At 34.1% G+C, this 22,099-nt stretch overlaps 1 protein-coding gene across 18 annotated transcripts in view; it reads left to right on the top strand.

Moving 5' to 3' along the window:
* Positions 1-22,099, top strand: part of LOC123703928 (phosphatidylinositol 4-phosphate 5-kinase type-1 alpha) — a 54,271-nt gene that overhangs the window by 7,183 nt on the left and 24,989 nt on the right. For 15 of the 18 annotated variants that reach the window (XM_045652139.1, XM_045652137.1, XM_045652134.1 and 12 more), the window contains exons 3-9: positions 3,873-4,011; positions 12,393-12,604; positions 18,203-18,367; positions 18,645-18,797; positions 19,705-19,857; positions 20,476-20,615; positions 21,306-21,353. In XM_045652139.1, the coding sequence (XP_045508095.1) occupies positions 3,873-4,011; positions 12,393-12,604; positions 18,203-18,367; positions 18,645-18,797; positions 19,705-19,857; positions 20,476-20,615; positions 21,306-21,353 (1,010 nt within the window). The remainder of the gene's footprint in view (positions 1-3,872; positions 4,012-12,392; positions 12,605-18,202; positions 18,368-18,644; positions 18,798-19,704; positions 19,858-20,475; positions 20,616-21,305; positions 21,354-22,099) is intronic. The other 3 variants (XM_045652128.1, XM_045652124.1, XM_045652123.1) reach the window with 1 other exon arrangement.

Below are 22,099 nucleotides of genomic sequence, written 5' to 3'. Positions count from 1 at the left end.
GCTACGACCAACAGGGGTGGAGCCACGGGGGTGAAACCGCGCGGAGCAGCTAGTTAGAAATAAAAATTCGAAGTTAATTACGACTCTCAATAGGTATTTCCTTACAATTTACAATTTCAACACTTCGGATATTCAATTACTTTAGCTTTACAGTAATAGGTTATGTTGTCTAATAATATTAGACATTGTAGCAAATCTAATCTTGAGTCTTTAATTGAAGTGTACTCTACTTTGCATACTGTTATGTACTTATGCAAGTAGGTATATTGTATGTACAAGACAACCAATAGGTACCTAACAACCGCAGGTACATAGTTGTAAATATCTGTATACTGTACTGAAGGAATCCAAACCATTATATATATTCTACGTAGTGAACAGAATAATTAATATGTTATTTAAATTAAGGGCTGATTTTTCAATCCTTGGTTAAAACTTATTCATCGAATAACGTATTAAACTACCATTTCAAATTGTCCGTATTTGACAGTTTACACGTGACATTTTAAAATGTTCGTGTAATACTTTATTGGACGGATAAATTTTAACCAAGGATTGAAAAATCGGCCCTAAGGGCCGATTTTTCAATGCCCAGATAAACAGCTAGATAGACTTTATTCTTCAGTTAACAAAATATTCAATTTTTCAATAGACGAATAGGACTTATCTATCGAATAACTACGTTATTTGAGGAATAAATCTATCTGCTGCTCCAACGGCCAGATAGCGTGCTATTCGACGATTAGACGTTTGAGTTGACAACTGACGCGTCAAATTTGGGATATTTTCGTATGTAATAACATAGAGCGTAGAATTTTTACAATAAAGCCTCTTTCTATAAAATAATTATCAATTAAAATCATATTGAAATTGATGTTTTTGATAGTACCTACTGATGATCATGCCATTGAAAATTTGCCGGACGCTGCCTTTATGTCGTTTCCATCGTAAAATATATAAATTTTAACACAAATTTAATCAAAACTCTTTACTCGAATCAAAACAATAATCAACAATCATAGAACACAAGATAAACTTAAAATGCACTCCTGACGTGAGTCATAATGACGGTTGTTGACATATTGCAAGTTGACTCTATCCCGCTCTAACCTAATTTAATATGTTTGTTTCGCCACTCCAAGAGCAGAGCTGCCAATATGGAAATATTTGGTCAGATAGTTATTCATCAAATAAATCACGATTGAAAAATAGGCGAGCCGTTATGAGTTAGATAAGCAATTGAATAAATCTATTCGAGGGGTAGTTATTAGACTGTTTATCTGGGCATTGAAAAATCGGCCCTAAGTCAAATATATTCTAGATCGATTAGACATTTCATTTCACTGTTAGATAGTCCGTCTATCGAAGAAGGCAGGCTATATATCACCATGCAAAGACCAATAGGAACGGAGCAATGCGAGTAAAACCGCAGGGCACTGCAAGTAGATAAATATTATTATACGATACAAACCACAAGAATATCAATTAGGTAGGCGATAATCCCCACACGTTATGTCATAGATATGGATTACATAACTTTGTAGTAAATATGTTGTATATTGAGATATATAATACTAGCTGTGCCCCGAGGTTTTACCCGCAGTGCTCCGCTCCTGTTAGTCTTAGCGTGATGATATAAAACCTCGATAAATTGGCTATCTAACATAGAAAGAATTTTTCAAATTGGACCAGCAGTTCCTGTGGTTAGCACGTTCAAACAAAAAAACAAACTTTTCAGCTTTATAATATTAAGTATAGATGTATCGATTAATTATTATCGGGTTGTATCTAAACTGTTATATCTTTTTTGTTTGTAAGGATTTAACTCGAAACTTCTGAACAATTTATTGTATTGCATATTTCAATGTGGTTTTACTTGATTTTGCGGTTGTTTTTATCACACATAATATTAGCGTATGTAGGTACATAAATGTATGTGTTAGTCATACAATTAATATAATTCATTTCGTAATACGTGATGCTGACTAATTGTTTATATTATTAGGCAGGGAGATGGATTAATTTTAGAAATAAACGACGATTTTTTTACACTAAAAAATATTATCTTTTCGACTGTAGATATATCTACGACTAGCGGTCCGCCCCGGCTTCACCCGTAGTACATATTTCGCAATAAAAGGTAGCCTATGTTATTTCTCAGGGTCTAAAGATTGTCTGTGCTAAATTTCATCAAAATCGATCCAGTAGTTTATGAGCCTATTCATTACAATCAAACAAACAAACAAAGTTTTCCTCTTTATAATATTAGTGTAGATATCCATTTGTAAAATATGCCTATATTATTTCAACGTAGCGTAGAAAATAGTTCTGTGGTAGAAACCAACCCAGTCCATATTAAAAGTTATTAAAGTTGTGTCACGCTAAAAATGATGGATGTTTGAAATTTTGCATTTTTCATTGCAAAATTTCCATTTGGTTGCGTTCTGAAACGTATTTGAGTAAATAAGTAAGTAACTAGAGTCTGCTTTGCTCGCGGGGTAGGCTTGAGTATAAACTAAAAACTAGCCTATGTGTGCTGATACCGATTCATCTACACTAATATTATAAAGAGGTAAACTTTGTTTGTTTGTTGGTATGTTTGTGTGTTTGATTGTAATGAATAGGCTCATAAACTACTGGACCGATTTTAAAAATTCTTTCACCATTCGAAAGCTACATTATCCACGAGTAATATAGGCTAGGTTTTATCCCGAAAATCCCACGGGAACGGGAACTATGCGGGTTTTTCTTTGAAAACGCGGGCGAAGCCGTAGGTGGAAAGCTAGTAGTAAATAGATTCGTATCTATTTACTTTGTTGTAATGTATGTCTTTACAAATTTTATACGGATCCGATCAGCTGGTTTTATAGGAAAGAGTAACAAACGCAGGCGAAACTGCGGGCAACAGCTAGTTATGTAAAATGTAGGTAAATGACCCTCTTAATAACATCTTTCCTGAATCTTTACGAATTACTTATGTAGTCGATTAAGAAATTGATATTAATGTTTAAAAGTTTAATTTTTTATTAACGAATGGTAAACAGTGTTTACTAAACACTATATTAAATTATCTTAACTTGCATCATGTGGGTATGTATTAAAAACAAAATTAAACTACACTATGTGTGCAGATTTTAAAGAAAATTAAATAAAAAAAAAATATATGCAATTCGTATCTCATTATTATATAATGTAATTAAACTCATTTAGAAAGTATGTCTTCTTGTTTTGTACTCAGTTAATGTTAAAAACCTCGGCTTTGATTACAAAAAATGATAAAAATATTTTGCATAAAAACCTCATATACAATTTTTAACTTTTAATTTAAATAAAATACTTTACTTGAACAACGATTCTTATGTGGTGTAATTATAGTAAGTGTTAATCTATACTAATATAAAGCTGAAGAGTTTGTTTGTTTGTTTGTGTGTATGTTTGTTTGTTTGTTTGTTTGTTTGAACGCGCTAATCTCGGGAACTACTGGTCCGATTTGAAAAATTCTTTCGCTGTTATATAGCCCATTTATAGGGGTGGAGCCACGGGTGTGAAACCGCGCGGAGCAGCTAGTAATTAATAAATAGGAATAATAAATGATTTAAGAAATGTTTGTAATTTGTATGTTATAATATACTAGCTTTCCGCCCGCGGCTTCGCCCGCGTTTTCATACAAAAATCCGCATAGTTCCCACATAAAGAATAAATAATTTGTAATTAAATAAATAAAATGAACGGAAAAAGGACTGTTTTACAATGAATGTTTAATTAATTAAGATAATGGTACTATGTATTCAATTTTGTTTTTTCTGGTGTATAAAATATGATGATGTTGATGATGATAAATATTTATTATGAACAAATATTTCTCTCCACAGCCGGCGGTCGGCCCGATGGGTGCGATCAGCAAAGTGCACAAGTCGGACCGAAAGATCGGCCACCGTCGGGTCGGCGAGGGCGGCGAGATCACGTACAAGAAGATACAGTCGTCGCAGATCATGGGCTCGATACAGCTGGGTGAGTGGGGGGAGGGGGGGAGCTATAAAAGTAGGGAAGGGGGGGTTATGAATATAGAGACAAACTTGAAAGATGACTGGGGAGGAGGAGCTATCCATACAATAGAATGGGTAAGCTATTAGCAAAGAGTTATGCTGGTTGCAGAGCTTGACCGACCGTCAGTGCGTACCGTCGGTCCTGACGATACGCATCAACAATTGTATGACTATGACACTAAACTTAAAAAAAAAAAAAAAAAAATGCGCATGACAATACGCGTGCGTATGGTCGGTCTAGCTATGAACGGTTTTATGAATTTCCATAGTGTATGACAAGCGCGACCGATGTACGCACTGATGGTCGGTCAAGCTCTGCAACCAGCCTAAGGGTGCTTTACAACCAATCATGTGCGAGGGTGTGAAGCGAGGAATGTGTTTGTAAATAACCAATAGTATAGCTTCAAGCGATAAACGCTTCAAACTAAATGAAGCGATCTGATTGGTTATTTACAAACACATTTTTCGGTACACATCCTCGAACTTGATTGGTGGAAAAGCATGCTATATAGCCAATGACCTATTATACTAGTAGACGCGGCATACGCCAACATCATTGCACTAAAAAACAGCGTAATTAATACATACCTACTTACTAACGCATTATCACCAATACAGTTGTTCTCTCTTTCACTCTCACGCACGAGACATAAAACATGTCTCACTCATGTACTTCGTAATAACAACTGCCGATTAAAATACAAAAAGAACGTCCAGCCACGACGCTGAATGGTGCGTGACTAAGTGAAACTCGGGCACTTACCTGAGTTTTTTCTTGCCAAAATAGGAGCGGGTAACGTATCTAGCTCTTTTATATATCATAGTATATAGCTACTTTTTAATACAAGTGCGTTATCCACACTACTGCTATTAGTTCAACGATGTCTACTATTACTTATACTACTACTGCTTCAACTACTACTGAGATAGTAGTAGCAGTCTTCCATCATACCTACGGTAAAGAGCAAGCAATGATGGTTTGTGAGGATGTATTATGAATCTGACTCTTTCTTCTTCTAGTAAAGACTATACTGAAACTGATAGTTGAACTTTGGCAATGTTGTAGCTTAATCATATATGTAAGAACCATAATCACAGCTCATATAAAAGGTTTTTTTTTTAATATTATGCTTATTTATAATATGTAAGTAGTGTTAATTTATTTAACGAGAACAGTCCAATTTGAATTGTAGATAATTCTGAGAAATCTATCAGTAGACACTAGACAGAACATTAATATTCATAATTTTTTTTAAAGTCTGAATAATTGTCTTATGTGAGAATAGTCAATAATTTACTTATCTAATTGATTAGAACCAGTTTTAAATATTTTGAGCTATCAATTTATTCTAGTAATACACCAGAATTTCATTATTTAAAACCATAAAATCCTAGACAAATTTACGTTATTATAATACTAAGTATTCATAGACTTTATTCAATCAAACCCCATAGGATTTTGCTAATTTAAAAGTCTATTGCTATTACTATAAATGTAGTCTAGACTAGACCGAATTTTAAGGGTGGTATTCCTTGGCAAAGGTTAAATATTGCAGAATATTGGGTTACAAAACTATGCCAATGTTATTGCCTTATCGCTCACGTTTGTGTTGGCGTGTAGTGTGTAGTGACACCTCGCTCTGAATCGGGCAAGCGAAATGTTTTCGCTACAGACAATGACTATTATACTAGTAGACGCGGCATACGCCAACATCATTGCACTAAAAAACAGCGTAATTAATACATACCTACTTACTAACGCATTATCACCAATACAGTTGTTCTCTCTTTCACTCTCACGCACGAGACATAATACATGTCTCACTCATGTACTTCGTAATAACAACTGCCGATTAAAATACAAAAAGAACGTCCAGCCACGACGCTGAATGGTGCGTGACTAAATGAAACTCGGGCACTTACCTGAGTTTTTTCTTGCCAAAATAGAGAGCGGGTAACGTATCTAGCTTTTTTATATATCATAGGCTACAGAGCATAATATATTCAACTTTACGACAACATTCATCGGGGCCATACCGGCCAGTTGAGTAGACTGGTCAAGGATTCTCCTTTTTTCGATGGAGGAATTCCACCTTCCTTACTACATAGGTGGATTGTTTAAATAATAATTGGTTCGAAATTTCTCATATTAAGTAATTTTTTCTAGAGCTCATTATTATTTGAATTATTGAATAAAATGGTAGACGAAAAATAGGCCATTTATTTTTCAAAAAAAACAAATAGGGGATGAAATATGTTTTCCGCATATGCAACCGCAGGAAACAGCTTCAATTAACATCACGTCTCTCGAATATTACTAATATTTATTTGTTTATTTATAAACTTAACTGTTTAATACATATAGCTGTGCCCCGCGGTTTCATCCGCAGTGCTCCGCTCTTTTTGGTGATGGTATACATAGCCTATAATAACCTTTCTCGATAAATGGGCTATCTAACACCGGAAGAATTTTTCAAATCTGACAACGAGTTCCTGAGATTAGCGCGTTCAAATAAACAAACAAACTCTTGTGCTTTATAATATTAGTGACTACTTATAGATATAAAAAAAACAGATTACCTACCTATCCCGGCGTACCTTTCGCTCCTATAAAAACTACGGCGTGTGATGAACGATAACATTTTATTACGCCCCCCGGTTTACGCAAAGCAGTCTGTTTTGTAAACATGCACGGTTTATTTCTGAACGATGGAAGGCCGGAGATCAAGGTATATATGTTTAGTGGGATAAAATTTTATCTTAGAACTAGCGCGCAAGAGCAACTTTTGTCTCCGCAACTATTTTGTCTCCCATCAACTATGGGGAGTTGCGTCGCTACGTGCGCGCACTTTCTTACTAGCCCATAGAGTTGATGGGAGAGACAAAATAGTTGCGGAAACAAAAGTTGCTCTTGCGCGCTAGCTCTTATATTTTTTAAGGCACACAGTATTGTAGGGTCGGACAGTAGGCGAAGGATCGTTAAATAGACGTGCGACTCAAATAAGATTAGGATCGTATCTGCGCCATTTCGTGAAGTCATAGGTGTTAATACAAACGAATTATTTAATCTAAGTTAATTAATAATGTTTCTATTTGAATGTTATGTGAAAACACGTGAAAGTAAGGCAAAATAAAGTTAATTTTTTATCGCGGTGACTTAACTAATTCTCATGAGAATTTCCTTTGACCATGCTGGTGAAGCTAGTTAGTAGTAGATCAAAACTACATAACTTCGCATATTATAAATTAAAATGAATTGCCAAATGCCAAATTACTAAGCTTAAAACTCGAGACAGGCTCGACCAATACGTTTTTTTTTTCACATTTTTGTTACGAAATAAGGATGGTTCTTATAGAGAGAAAAAAGTGGTAATAAGGCAGAACAACGTCTGCCGTTCAGCTTATATTATACATATAGAATATAAAAACATATTCGTATATAATTTAGAGAATAGTACCAAAACAATAGGATTTCCCAGCCTAACCGTTCGACCCGTTGACCATACATTTCACAAATAAAACTCTCGTCTTTTAATTAACGAATTGTGTTGAACAAGGACTGTTATATTTATGTTGACCGTTAATGGCCTGTGCAATAACGAGCGCATCTGGGTCACACAGGTTGTATAGAATGGTTTGGTAACGTAGTGTGTAGGAGTATAGAATTAGGATATATGCCTACTTCCTTCCTTTTGGCTATATTTTTTATGCGTATACCAAACAAAGCAATAATTAAAAAGCCATCAGTTAATTCTTTCACCAAATGCCAAAAAAAGCTTAATACATAGATATATTGTAAACGGGTACCTACTTCAGTACCAAAAAAACATGGCTAAAAAACTTCGTGACAAGACTTTCAATTAAAAAAAAATGTATACTTACAGTACTTATATTGTATAGTATTCGGTACTTTCATTTCATTCATTCAGAACTATGATAACAAAGAATAATAAGTTACAATAATACAAAAGTTACAGTAATACAGTAGATTATTTCCTTGTTTTAATTGAATAGGTTCCGAAGCTACTTCAACAATTATTTTAGTTAGAATTTATAATGCTTAACAAACACCCTCGAATATCATAGACTATATTCTACTAGCTTACCGCCCTCGGCTTCGCCCGCTTTGTCTAAAACCTAATAAATTATATACTAAAACCTTCCTCGTGAATCACTCTATCTATTAAAAAAAACCGCATCAAAATCCGTTGCGTAGTTTTAAAGATTTAAGCATACAAAGGGACATAAGGACAGAGAAAGCGACGTAGTTTTATACTATGTAGTGATTTAGAACTGTCTACCAGCAGGGTGTTAATAAAATACAGGTCATTAAAAGGAAATATAAAATCCTTGTTTTATTGATAAAATACAAAGCCAAGATGCAGCTGATTTTGTTCAATGAGTGTCCTCGTTCAGACTTACCGTTAATGTCGAAATCAATTATTGTTTGAATGTACCGTTAGCAAAAGTACTAACTAAAAAAAACTACTAACATTTTTTTTTTTTAATTTTAATGCAATAAAAAATCTGCATAGAAAAAAAGCGTGTGTGCCGAGCACACGTGTCAGAAGTGAAACTTGTTTGGCAAAATTCAAAGATACCGAAATCGTCGCCCTACTCCATGACGCGACGGTATTGCCATGACGCGATCTTGAAATTTTACTCTCAACGCGCCTAAAGAAGTTTCACTTCAAAAAAAAATCTGGATGGAAAAATAATGCGAAGCGTAATTATTTTTGGTAGATTTTTAATGCAATAAAAATATTGGAAAGCAACATTTATAGGTACATATTATATCTCACGTAAATTATCTATGGTCGAATGCAAATTGTATCATCGTCATATTTTGCATAATATATGACGAAATAGAAAGTTGTGACATTCTTTAGTTTGTGCAAGTAGGTAAATGGTTTACCGTTTATGTATTAAAATAATTGCAATATAAATCAATCTTTAATATGAGAGAGGAATCTATTATCAATGAAAATGTATTGATACCTACATCTTATAAATTATAATAGTAAGAGCCTATACTAATATTATAAAGATCTATACTAATATTATAAAGATCTATACTAATATTATAAAGCTGAAAAGTTTGTTTGTTTTAACGCGCTAATCTCGGGAACTACTGGTCCGATTTGAAAAATTATTTCGGTGTTAGATAGCTCATTTATCGAGGAAGGATATAGGCTATATATCATCACGCTACGACCAACAGGAGTGGAAACACGGGGGTGAAACCGCGCGGAGTAGCTAGTAAATATTATATTAGCGGTTATAAATTTAGAATTTGACCGTAAATCATTAAATTGTACACCCATCACATTTTAATGTACTAATCGTGAATATATAATTCATTTACTCGCCTGACTGTACACTGTACAGTCATAAAGTTGACGTTTAAGTTGTAAACGAACGTCATTTAATGGTTGCGCCCGCGTTCTTTGAACTTTGTATAGATTAAACTAATGTGCCCTCTTCACAATGGGCAGCGTTGGCCCAACAAATGATGGTCGTTGTTTGCCTCCATTACACCAGATATGTCATAATATGTAGTCTCCAATTATTATTCTTACTTGCTTTCTATCCCCATACCAAAATTCAAATAGGTCGGATCAGCTGTTTTTGCGTGAAAGTGTAGTAAACATCTAATATACAATTAATTTCACTATATAAATTAACATATATATTAACATATAGATTTTAATTGTAATTTCACCCATATAAAGTGTTGTTTACCGTTCACGAGGAAGGTTTAAATCAAATCAAATCAAATCAAATTTGTTTATTTGCACGTATATATGGTCATAGTCATACAAAGGTGTTAAGTATATTTATACCTGATAGCTAGCCTATGGTATATACTATATAACCTATGGTACTTGCAATTGACCTCTCACTTGTACATAATAATTACGCTGTCCTACAAAAATATCAATTTCATAACAAACGACGCATGTGAATTGTGTGAATCATTAGCGATAACTACAGTGTGGGTGTTAATCATTGTTTGTCGTTTTGCATAAACAATTTAGACCAGCCCTCGTACTATGATGTCCGCAGCAGTATTACTTCCAGTGTGGGAACGTGACAGCGCTATAGAAGTCACCTAGCGCCGTCTCGTTCCCACACTCGTAATAATCTATACTTATAGTATAAAGATGAGGAGTTTGTTTGATCTCGCTAATTTCAGGAACTACTGATCCGATTTGTAAAATTATTTCGGTGTTAGATAGCCCTTCTATCGAGGAAGGCTTATAGGCTATATATCGTCACGCTAAGATCAGCAGGAGCGGAGCACTGCGGGGCACAGCAAGTACTATAAAGTATCGTGGTACCGGGGCAGCATCGAGTTGTAGCTTTTTACGACTGTTGTTCGAGTGATGAGGTTTTAATTTGACAGTGTTGGTACAATTTGTTGTACTGTACCGTGTACGGTATGCAATTTGAAGTTTACAAACATTAATCAAATTCTCTTGTATTTGTTTGCTACGATGCAATGAAGTTCTTGCTTTCTACGATGACTTAAGTAAAGAATATCAAGAGGTTTATGATGATTAATATGATGGTACTGGTAGTCGAAATTTTTTATGCATATTTGTGTTAATTAATCTCAGAGAGACAATGCTAATACGGAATGAGATATTGTAGAGAAATATGATCGAAACTAGCTTTTGCCAGCGGCTTCGCCTGCGTTTTTCAAAGAAAAACCTGCATAGTTCCCGTTCCTGTGGGATTTCCGGGATAAAAAGTAGCATATGTTTTATTCTGGGTCTTCAGTTCCCTACATACCAAATTTCATTGCAAATGATGATCAAAATTAAGCTGATTTCCTCTGCAAAGTGATGAATCATACATTCGGTAAATCTGTATTGTAATACGGAAACAATGCTATATGTATCATCTCAATACATCGAGGGATTATGTATATTATTATATATTATTGTGAATTTGTAATCTGTGTATTGGTAAATTGAAATGTATGTGACAATATTAATGTAATTTAAATATAATATTGTATTGCAATACCTGCATAAGGTTTCTAATATGTAAAATGTATTAGTATGCAATAAATTATTTGATTGATTGATTGATTAACCCTTTAAAATTCGTACGAGAAGATGCTGCGTATTAAAATTTAGATTTGAGTTCCATATAATCAAAAATGGCAAGCAGTACTTGGAAATGGACTATAGCAGTTCAATATAAATAATATATAATAATTGAGTCTGTTTTCAAAATAATTCTACAATCAATAGGAGATAGCAATAGGCAACTGCCTACAGCTAATTACGTAAAAATAGAAATAAAATCAAATTAAAATACTTAAGTAAAAATTGGTGGAAAATCTCAGGAAGATTATATATTATAGGTATTTAGGTCTTAATACGCTTAACTAAAATGGTGTCAAGTGAAGGTTTCTGGCTCTTTCGGTGCTAATGTTGGTTTGACGGTTCGCATGTAAGCAATATATTGGAAGAGTGGGGTTTGGTTTCTGATGAAGACAAATATAGTAGGTATTTATCGTAAAGGGTAGGTACCTAAGGTTATTAATATAAATAAGTAGACGCAATTGTTCCTGAGAAAAGAACAAAACATAATAGATTACATTTTAAAATATAAAGAATGCTTGAAGGCGTTTTTGAATTAAGATGTTCCTAATTTATCAACCATATTATAATATCTGCAATACTTAACTTATTTAACAATTTATAAGTTGCCCATTTTCATTTAATAAGGCTCAAAGCAGCTGTATAATTTAACTATACTAAAATAATCCCAAGCAATACTCTCCCAAGTTTGCAACTACCTCTCTAGCTCAATACCTCTCAAATCTATTCAAACTTTTTGTACAATTAAGTAAGAAACATTCAAACGCGAACAAAAACAAGCCAACTATAAGCGTCGTATCGCGGAAACGTCGCTGAGGTTAATCTATCCAATTCAATGTCAAAAGCCAACGAACGTGTAATGTATGTACGTTTATTTAATACAGAATACTAACTGCGCCCCGCGGTTTCGTAGGTTCTTAGCGTGATGATATATAGCCTATAGCCTTCCTCGATAAATGGGCTGTCCAACATCGAAAGAATTTTTCAAATCGGACCAGTAGTTCTTGAGATTAGCGCGTTCAATCAAACAAACACTTCGGTTTTATAATATCAGTAAAGATTTGATTTTGAATTTTATTTTAATGAAAACAAAGTAGATAATAGTTTGACAGAGAAATGCGCTCCGCCATGTATGTATTACAGATATGTTCTTTAACAAAAATAATTCTATAATATGTTTTATTTAGGCCTACCCCCAAGAAACAATACGATAAACATCTTCTACTTTCAGGTATCCAACACGCAATAGGTGGCCTCGCTTCCAAGCCGGAACGAGATCTGCTGATGCAGGACTTTATGACGGTGGAGACGACGAACTTCCCCAGCGAGGGGTCGAACCACACGCCCGCGCACCACTACTCCGAGTTCAAGTTTAAGACGTACGCGCCGATCGCGTTTCGATATTTTCGAGATCTGTTCGGAATACAGCCGGACGATTTTTTGGTGAGTGGCTGATGTTGGTAGATATTTTGGTACAGGCTGAAGCAGTTTGGCCAATAAGACAATAGAACAAATCACTTTAAAAGCAGAAAAAGATCTGATGGCGTTTACAAACTCTGTTTGGTATACAGTCGGACGATTTTTTGGGGAGTTGATGGTGTTGGCAGATATTTTAGTGTAGGATGAAGCAGTTTTGCCCAAAAGCTATATGTGACCTGATTTCTAATCCAGAAAGGGACCAGTTTGCGTACAGCCGAACACAAAACACACTGCATCAGTTTTTCCTAGAACGCTATAGATGGTCTGGCCGATAAGCCCGAGAAAGATCTGCTCGCGTTTAGATATTTCGGCGATCTGTTTGGTTTCCAGCCCAATGACTTCTTGGTGGGTTAATATATTGGTGGATATTTTGATGTGGATAGCAGTTTTGTCGCTAATTTTGTTAAGCAGTTTTGTAGCTAACAGTGCTTTTGGTACATTACGTAGTATGAAAATATATAAATTTGTGGGTGGAAGCTCTTCATATATCAGAGTCATTAGGTTAAATGAGTATAAGCAGGTATGTATTATGTTCGTGGAAAAATTTACGAAAATATAGAAATCATTTCGAAAACGACAAAGAAATAAGCTCTTTGAACCGTGATTCAATACTGTGTCGACATAAGTAGCGGGAATTATAATCATCTAAAAGATATTTTTATTTCTCCGATACAGATTGACCTATATACAGTTACCTGCCCACGTACCATGATGTCTTAAAGCAGTATTGTTTCCAGTGTGGAAAAGTGACAGCGCTATATGTATATGTCGTCTAGCGCCATCACTCTCCCACATTGGAAGTAATACTGCTTTAAGGCGAGGATTTCCGATTATTGCCCTTTTTTAGATTAATTTTAAACAATGAAATATTCATTATTTTCGACTGGAAAAAATATATTTTACACAAAAAGATTTATTTGAAGGCAGAGTGTCGTCGGTAACACGATATCAATTACTTTGTACGATCAAAAAAAATCGGGAAGTCAACCCGTTTTGCGCTGTTATTTTCAATTTTATAGGTGTGTTTAATAACATAGACATTTTGAAAATGCATATTTAGGTAGGTATTACTATTACGGAGGGCAAAGTGTCATAAAATATTGAAGAATGAATATAGTTTAAATCACATAAAAAAATAAACCAAGACACGCGCGAAATCGAGGCCGCTTGGGCCTTCAAATGCCCGCGAGGCTTTGTTGAGGTAAGACCTGTGTCGAGTCGTGCGCTCACCGACTCCCGCCGCCGTGCATTTTTGTTAAAAAATTAAAAATGAATAAACGACAAAAGAGGGACAGTATAGATAATAACAGTAGAGGTACTCGTGTGTATACAGGGTTATTATTGGACCTCCCGCCATATTTGAATCAGTTGTTCAGACCATGAAACTGAACACCTTTTACAAAGAAACATGCATGAGTCGAAATGAGAAAAAATCCTCCCATAGAAAACTACTCGATCATATTGTGGTCGGTTTTGTATTGGAAGTCTGATTTTTTTTTACTTTTCAATGTTTCTTTGGAAAAATTGTTCAGTTTCATGGTCTGATCTGAACAACTGATTTAAATTTGGCAGGAGGTCCTAAAACCACCCTGTATATCTACTTGTGGGGTGAAATAATTATAATGGAATATTTAATTCGTAGGTTGTCAGATGAGGGTAGAAAGTCTACACAGTGTGGACTTAATTTCAGCCAGTCCAGGGTGATCAAAATGTCCAGCCGGTGCTGCGAACTCGACAACTAAATATTGAAGAATTTTAAAAGATGAACTTAGATATAACAATAACGTTCTATGATCATCGGCCAACATAAAGGATTTCCAATGAAAACCCAGCTACATTGCCATTATTGTCATAAGTGTTTATATACAATAAAATACTCAAGAGTATTTTATTGTATTTTAGTTGCATTGCATTGCAGAATTATTTAACTGACACTCTGTTACTGACAACTGACATGTAAAGTAGACAATACTTAATTAATTTATGTTTTGATAAAACATGCCTAATTTAAGAATTTGTGTTTAATTTAACTTGCGTTGTTTTTGAAAAAGTGGCCAAGAGCATGTCGGGCACGACCATTCCGTAGTCATTGCATATCACGGACCTGCGAACTGCACTGTTTGCTATTAATCTTTAGCTTAAAAACCTACCTGCGCCTTGTTTGTTTATGTTTAAAAAAATAAAAATTATAAAATTAAAATAACCCTTATTTCATTTTTGTATCCTATAAATAATATGTATTCGTATTTAATAAATATATTCGAATTTAATAAATATGAAAGCCACTGATATTACTGAATATTTTATACTGTGGCGGGCGGCGGGGTCACGCAAGTTCATCTTAGACGCGCGCGCGCGAGATATATTTCGCGCGTTCTGGGACAACAAAAATGCCTAATACTCCGGAAAATCCTAGCCTTAAGATGGTAACTAGGAAAAAATCGATAATGCGAAATGGCTCGACAAAGAGAAGTATACAAACGTAAAATGGCACTATCGGAATAAAGAGAGCATTAGGTCATTCGTACTGACCCTAATACGGTAATAGGGTTGTCCAAAATCAGTTTTTTGCGTGGGAATTAATTTGGTATCGTTGATAGGATATGTTTGTCATTGTATCTTATCAATATCGTAATATTAATTCAAACCACTTGATTGCACTGCTTCCGCTTTGTAAAAATGCTTGTTTCGTCAATTCTTAGATCAATATTATATATACGTACAGTTACTTACATATTTTGTAAAATTAAATTGTAATACTGAAATGATTTAAAAGAGCAACTAAGTATGGAGTTTCTTGCCGATTCTTCTCCATAGATACTGCTTTCCGAATCGGTGGTAAATGTTAAAAATATGTATTGACGTTTCAAAAGTGCTTCTCGAAGAAGTCTAATTGAATAAATAAATGTTTGAGTTTGAGTTTGAGTTTGAACATTTTCATGAGTTCAATATTAATAAGTATATCTCAGTTTGAATTAACATATTCGTTTTCGTACAACAATTTGTCTTTAGTTTTACTTTGTATTGTTAACTCTTGATGGAACAAACATTAACGAAACGATGATGTTTCGAAGCACCTTAAGCGCTTATTTTATAAATTTAATAATAGTAAGTAGTAACTATTGAAGTGTTTAAGTTTATTTTATAGTCGTAGAATTATTGTAAATGGGACAGCCCTAAGCTATATCTACGTTGTATAGTATAGTAAACGATACAACGATAACTAATTCTGTGCGTTTTGATAGCGCGGTTGCATAACATACAAACGAATATATAAATAAACAAACACACGATGCAAATAGTTTTTCTTTATTTTTGGTGTATCTTGTTGTCTATGTTTTTACATTTTTAATAAGGCTACGCTCACATTAGAGCTAGCGCGCAAGAGCAACTTTTGTCTCGGCAACTATTTAGTCTCTCCCATCAATTCTATGGGGAGTTGCGTCGCTACGTGCGCGCACTTTCATACTAGCCCATAGGTGGGAGAGACAAAATAGTTGCGGAGACAAAAGTTGCTCTTGCGCGCTAGCTCTTATAAAATTTTCACATGGAAATGATGTTTCAGCGCGGTAGAAACCTATTTCACTCTCTAGCCTTTTAACTCCAGACTATCACAAAATCCTATACGATCACTCTGTTACAGTTGCTACGTGAAAGAATGACACACAAACAATAAAAATTACGTTCACTTTCTAACTAGAGTTCGTTCGTTTCATTATTTTAGGTCTTTAATATTATTTAATTTATAATTATAATTTTCGACCAAATTATACTATACTAGCTTTGCCGCGCGGTTTCACCCGCGTGGCTCCGCTCCTGTTGGTCTTAGCGTGATAATATATAGCCTATTTTACTCATGGATAATGTAGCTTTCGAATGGTGAAAGAATTTTTAAAATCGGTCCAGTAGTTATGTAATGAATAGTACAATCAAACAAACAAAGTTTTCCTCATCATAATATTAGTGTAGATTTGGTCTTAACTGCAAATCTCTTATCGTCACTTTAATAATAGGGACATTTTTCTGTGTCAGAAATGTTATCATTGACTCAGCGGTTTATCTCTAAAGGATTAGATTAATGGTTATGCGTGGGCCGTGAGAAAAACAGATTTAAATTGCGGTTTCATACTTTTAAGGAAGGTGGATGATGGACGTGAAATAATCATTATCACTACATAGTATAAAACAAAGTCGCTTTCTCTGTCCCTATGTCCCTTTGTATGCTTAAATCTTTAAAACTACGCAACGGATTTTGATCCGGTTTTTTTTTTTGATAGATTGAGTGATTCAAGAGGAAGGTTTTAGTATATAATTTATTAGGTTTTAGACAAAGCGGGCGAAGCCGCGGGCGGTAGATTAACACATAGGATAGGTTTTAACCCGGAAATCCCATATGCACGGGAACTATGCGGGTTTTTATTTGTAAACGCGGGCGGAAATCTAGTCATCACTGCATCGTTTAAAACAAAGTCGCTTTCTCTGTCCCTATGTCCCTAATCCCTATGTCCCTTTGTATGCTTAAATCTTTCAAACTACGCAACGGATTTTTATGCGGTTTTTTTTATTACATAGAGTGATTCAAGAGGAAGGTTTTAGTATATAATTTCTTAGGTTTTAGACAAAGCGGGCGAAGCCGCGGGCGGTAAGCTAGTTTAATATGTTTAACACGAATCGTGTAAATGATTACAGCTCTCGATAAATAAGCAAACGTAGCACATAATCTAAAGATAATGTTCGACACACAACTATTTGGGAGGAGATTAAATGGTTCTCGGAAGAGCCGGGGAAAATATTTGTTTTACTCGCTTTGTGTAAATAACGCTATAGCTGATTATTGCGTCAAGGTCTTGATAGGAGTGATTTGATGAACATTTGGACCAATTAGATTGAGATATTTAGATTTTTTGTAAGTTATTTTGATGGGGATTGCATCTTGTTGCTATAAAAGAATATTTAACTTTATATAGCTCTCATCTCGTAATTTCTTTGTACTCTCGTAGAAATCATCTGTAGAAATTGTATACTCATCATGTATTGGTAGTTGGTACCTGTTTTTTTTAATTTAACTGTTAGAAATAAATAAAACTTTCGGCTTTAACATTTGGGCATATTTGGTTAAATATCATTACCACTAAGCTACTAAATTACGTTGATATGACGATGTCCATGATGAAAACAGTCTTTAAGAGATTGCATCAGTTATTTCATGAAAATTCACCAAATACATAAAATAATCATTAAAAGGAAGCATGATTCTGTAGAGTTTTCAATTTTTAATCTTCTTTTGAAAGTACCTGCGAAAAATGTATTATTTATTGGTATAAAACATCATCATCCACCACTGTACACTTCACCCTCAACTTCCTTCCGCGTACGGTGAAACTTTGGAACGATTTGCCATCCTGCGGTGTTCCCGAACAACTACGACATTGGGGCCTTCAAGAAAAGAGCTTACTTGTCCATAAAAGGCCGGCAAAGCCAGATTTACTAATGTAGAATTAAAATAGCACATGACATTATTAATATTTTTCTTTATTTATTATTTTCTTTATTTCTCTCCAGATGTCAATGTGCAGCGCGCCCCTACGCGAGCTGAGCAACCCCGGCGCATCGGGTAGTATATTCTATTTGACGAACGACGACGAGTTCATCATAAAAACGGTACAGCACAAGGAGGGGGAGTTTCTGCAGAAACTACTGCCAGGATACTACTTGAATTTGGATCAGGTCAGTTTTTGTATATTTTTTAAAGCAGTAAAGAATAGTTTTTTATAGTATCTAAACGAATATTGTAAAGTGTGTGTGTTTATGTAATTGTAATGTTTGATCAATTAAACTACTGAACCGATTTCAATAATTCTACTATTATTTCTTTTTGAGAATATGTTTAGAAATTAAATTTTCCGTTAAAATTAAAGATGAAAAGAAAATTATTATGTTATAATCTTGTTAACCTATAGCTCTATAGGGCTAGCAATAAATAATTATTTTTTCATATATACAGAACCCACGAACTCTCCTACCGAAGTTCTTCGGTCTATACTGCTACCAATGCAACAGTAAGAACGTGCGATTGGTGGCGATGAACAATCTGCTGCCGTCGTCCGTGAAACTGCACCAGAAGTACGATTTGAAGGGATCCACTTATAAGCGGAAGGTAGGTTTTTGAGGGTAGATTTAATTTATTTATTTATATGATTTTTGCTGTTTTTAGAATGGGTATTTGGTTGGTTTATCAATGGATTGCTAATGGTTTAATGTATTTTTTTTTTACTAATAAGAGGGAAGTATGTTTCGGGGGTAGATGTTAAAAATTCAAGATAATTTTTTTCAAGAATTGCCCCTTTTCACCGTGAATTAATATTGCTTAAAATAAACTTTATAATTTTACTGTCTTTCATCATCATCATTATCAGCCTTGGTCTGTCCACTGCTGGACATAGGCCTCAGTCATGGCACGCCATTGAGCCCGGTCATTCGCTTTATTAAAAGATTTTTTATCTATTTAAAACTTCTTCCAAAATATAGAGGTTTTTAGTTTACTATTAACTAAGCGCTGTGGCCAAAGGAAATTTTCATGGGCTCAAATTCTAACATTTATTTGTTCAACAATACTTCTTTTATTTCCAAAAGAAGTTTTCACTTTTGATTTTTGAGTAATCAATACTTTGACTACTAAATAAGGTTCTAAACCATATTTAAAAAAAAAACTTAAATGGCCTGATGACGTTCATAATATATTTATATATTCGACTGACCGGTTGGCTTGGTTGTTAGTGGCCCTGCCTTCCAAGCCAGGGGATGTGGGTTCGATTCCCACCCGGGTCAAATATTTGTGTTATGAACGTTAAATTATGAAAATATTTGTGTTATGTTTGCTCTGTGTCTGGTCGTTAATCATCTATACATGTATAAGTATTTATATAAAATTATATATGTATGTTTATCAGCTATCTGGTTTCCAAAACACAAGCAAAAGCTTAGTATGGGATCAGATCGTGCCGTGTGTGAAAATTGTCCTGAAATATTTATTTATTTATTCTTTATATTTAATTTATTATCAGGCGAGCAAAACAGAGAGACAGAAGAATTCACCAACATACAAAGACTTGGATTTCATGGAGCACCACACTGAAGGCATTTTCCTTGAAGCCGATACGTATACAGCGCTTATTAAGACTATGCAACGGGACTGCCGCGTTTTGGAGAGTTTTAAGGTAAATATAAATATATGTATAAATATAGATGATATTAGAGTGTGTTTGTTTTTTTAATAGGTGGAAGAAAGTGGCTATTGTAGCAAGTAAGAGATAGACAAAGTAAATAAAGTGTTATTGGTTAAATAATTAGCGAAAAAATTTACCGTTACATTGAAAATTACTATGACGATGTGTTTAATTTTAAAAGTAAGTGGAACTAATGAACTGAATGCGTTTTAATTTGAAATCTCCTGGTCAAAAATGCAGTTCAACCAGTAATCACTACCTTTGTATGCTTATGCGGTTTTTGATGCGTTATTAAAATAGAGAGTCGGGTACTCGGGTATATAATTTGTTAAGTTTTAGACAAAATGGGTACATCTAGCTAGTAAATAATAATTATATAAAAGTAACTAGCTTACCGACCGCGGCTTCGCCCGCTTTCTCTAAAACGATTTGAAATTTAAACTATCCTATCTCTCAAGTTGGATTGAACTGCACATGGTGTGCGAATTTTATTATAATCGGTTTAGTGGTTTAGGAGTCCATTGAGGACAAACATTGTGACACGAGATTTATATATATTAAAAGATAATACATAACATTTCTCAAGTATAACCCCTTAAAATTTTTCAGATAATGGACTATTCCCTCCTAGTCGGCATACACAATCTGGACGAGGCACAACGCGAAAAAACTGAAGCTAGAAAAAGAACGGACTCCGGGCAAAGTGACGACGAGGGGGATGGTGAGAGGAGAGGACTTAATAGGACTCGGTAAGAGATAGTAAGAGATAAGAGGAGATAGAGTCAGTATGGAATAGGAAGAGAAGAGATAGTTAGAGATAAGAGGAGATAGAGTCAGTATGGGATAGGAAGAGATAAGAAAAGTTGTCAGCAACAGTGATAGAAAAGTAGTTAGAAAGAGAGAGTCGATAAGAGATAGTAGCCAGTTAGAGGGAATTTATTTTATTTATTTATTTCGTCGACCAACATTTGTTTACAGTGTTTCTTAAAATATAAATATTACATGTGAAAAAATAAGGAATCGGTAAGAGACGATAATATATAAGAGAAATAGTCAGTAAAAGCGAGTCAGTAAGAGATAAGAGAAATATTCAGAAATTGGAAATATTAAGTAAATAATTATATTGTTATGTATTTATTAAACAAAATCAATTAATATTATGTTGTAAAGAAGCGCAAGTGCCCACACTAAGAAGCCTTTTGATAGACTTGAGGGAAAGCATCGGCTTTAATATCTGCAGAGAAATATTACGCCAGATATTATTATCAAATGGGTTTGTTTTCACACAGAACAAAAACCAATGTTCTGTACTCGTAGAAAGCATGGCGACATAGATTTTTCGTTTAATGTTTAATTTAGTAAAATACACCTTATAAAATACACCTTATTCGCAGTGTTTAGAAAAAGAAAATGACAGTCCCAAAAATATAATATTTCAGATCGGATCAAACTAAAGAAGATTTCAAGGCCCAAGTGAAACGGACACAGTACGATTTTTTTTTATATATGCATATTTTGTTTTTGTCTGTCTGTTTGTCTCTAACGAGTGATGTCCCGTTCCGTTCTAACGTGTTTGTTTCGCATGTTTGTGTACTAATTAGACATTTTAACCAATTGATAATTACTATAATTTTATAGTAAGATATTGAATCTATAGCTATGAAAATCGTATCATAATTGATATATTTTTTTTCATGAACTTATGACTAGATAAATTAGTACTAAGTCAGTTTTTGTAAATATTAGTATGTTGAAAATTAATCCTTTATTTTTCTTCCAACTTGTTCTTGTATAATATTAGTCATTCGAAATTAAACCCTATTTCAGTATATATTAGTCTAATGTCCTTTTTCGATAATCAGTTTTTGTAAATATAAGCAAGTTGAAAATAAATCCTATTTTAATTTTCTCTTAATGAAACTTCACATAGTAAAATTAGTTCCAAGTTATTCTTGTAAATATTAGACATTGGAAAATGAACCCTATTACAGTATGCATTAGAGTCCTTTTTTTCTTAAACTAACAAGCATGGTAACAAACTACACTGTACTGTCTCTTAACCTATTAATATAACAGTTGCATTGTAAACTAAACTAAACCTAATTGGCCTTGTATTTAGATCATTACTTCTCTGTATTAATTATTATTAAACTGAAGTCTAGAAATTTCATAATTTCTAAACATGTTGATTTCATACGTTACGTTTTAATATTTATGTGAAAATTAATTAATA

This window comes from Colias croceus, chromosome 28 (genome assembly GCF_905220415.1).
Source record: "Colias croceus chromosome 28, ilColCroc2.1".
NCBI classification, from domain to species: domain Eukaryota; kingdom Metazoa; phylum Arthropoda; class Insecta; order Lepidoptera; family Pieridae; genus Colias; species Colias croceus.
Note: the sequence above shows the minus strand (reverse complement) of the source record. Positions and strands in the feature narration are given on the sequence as shown.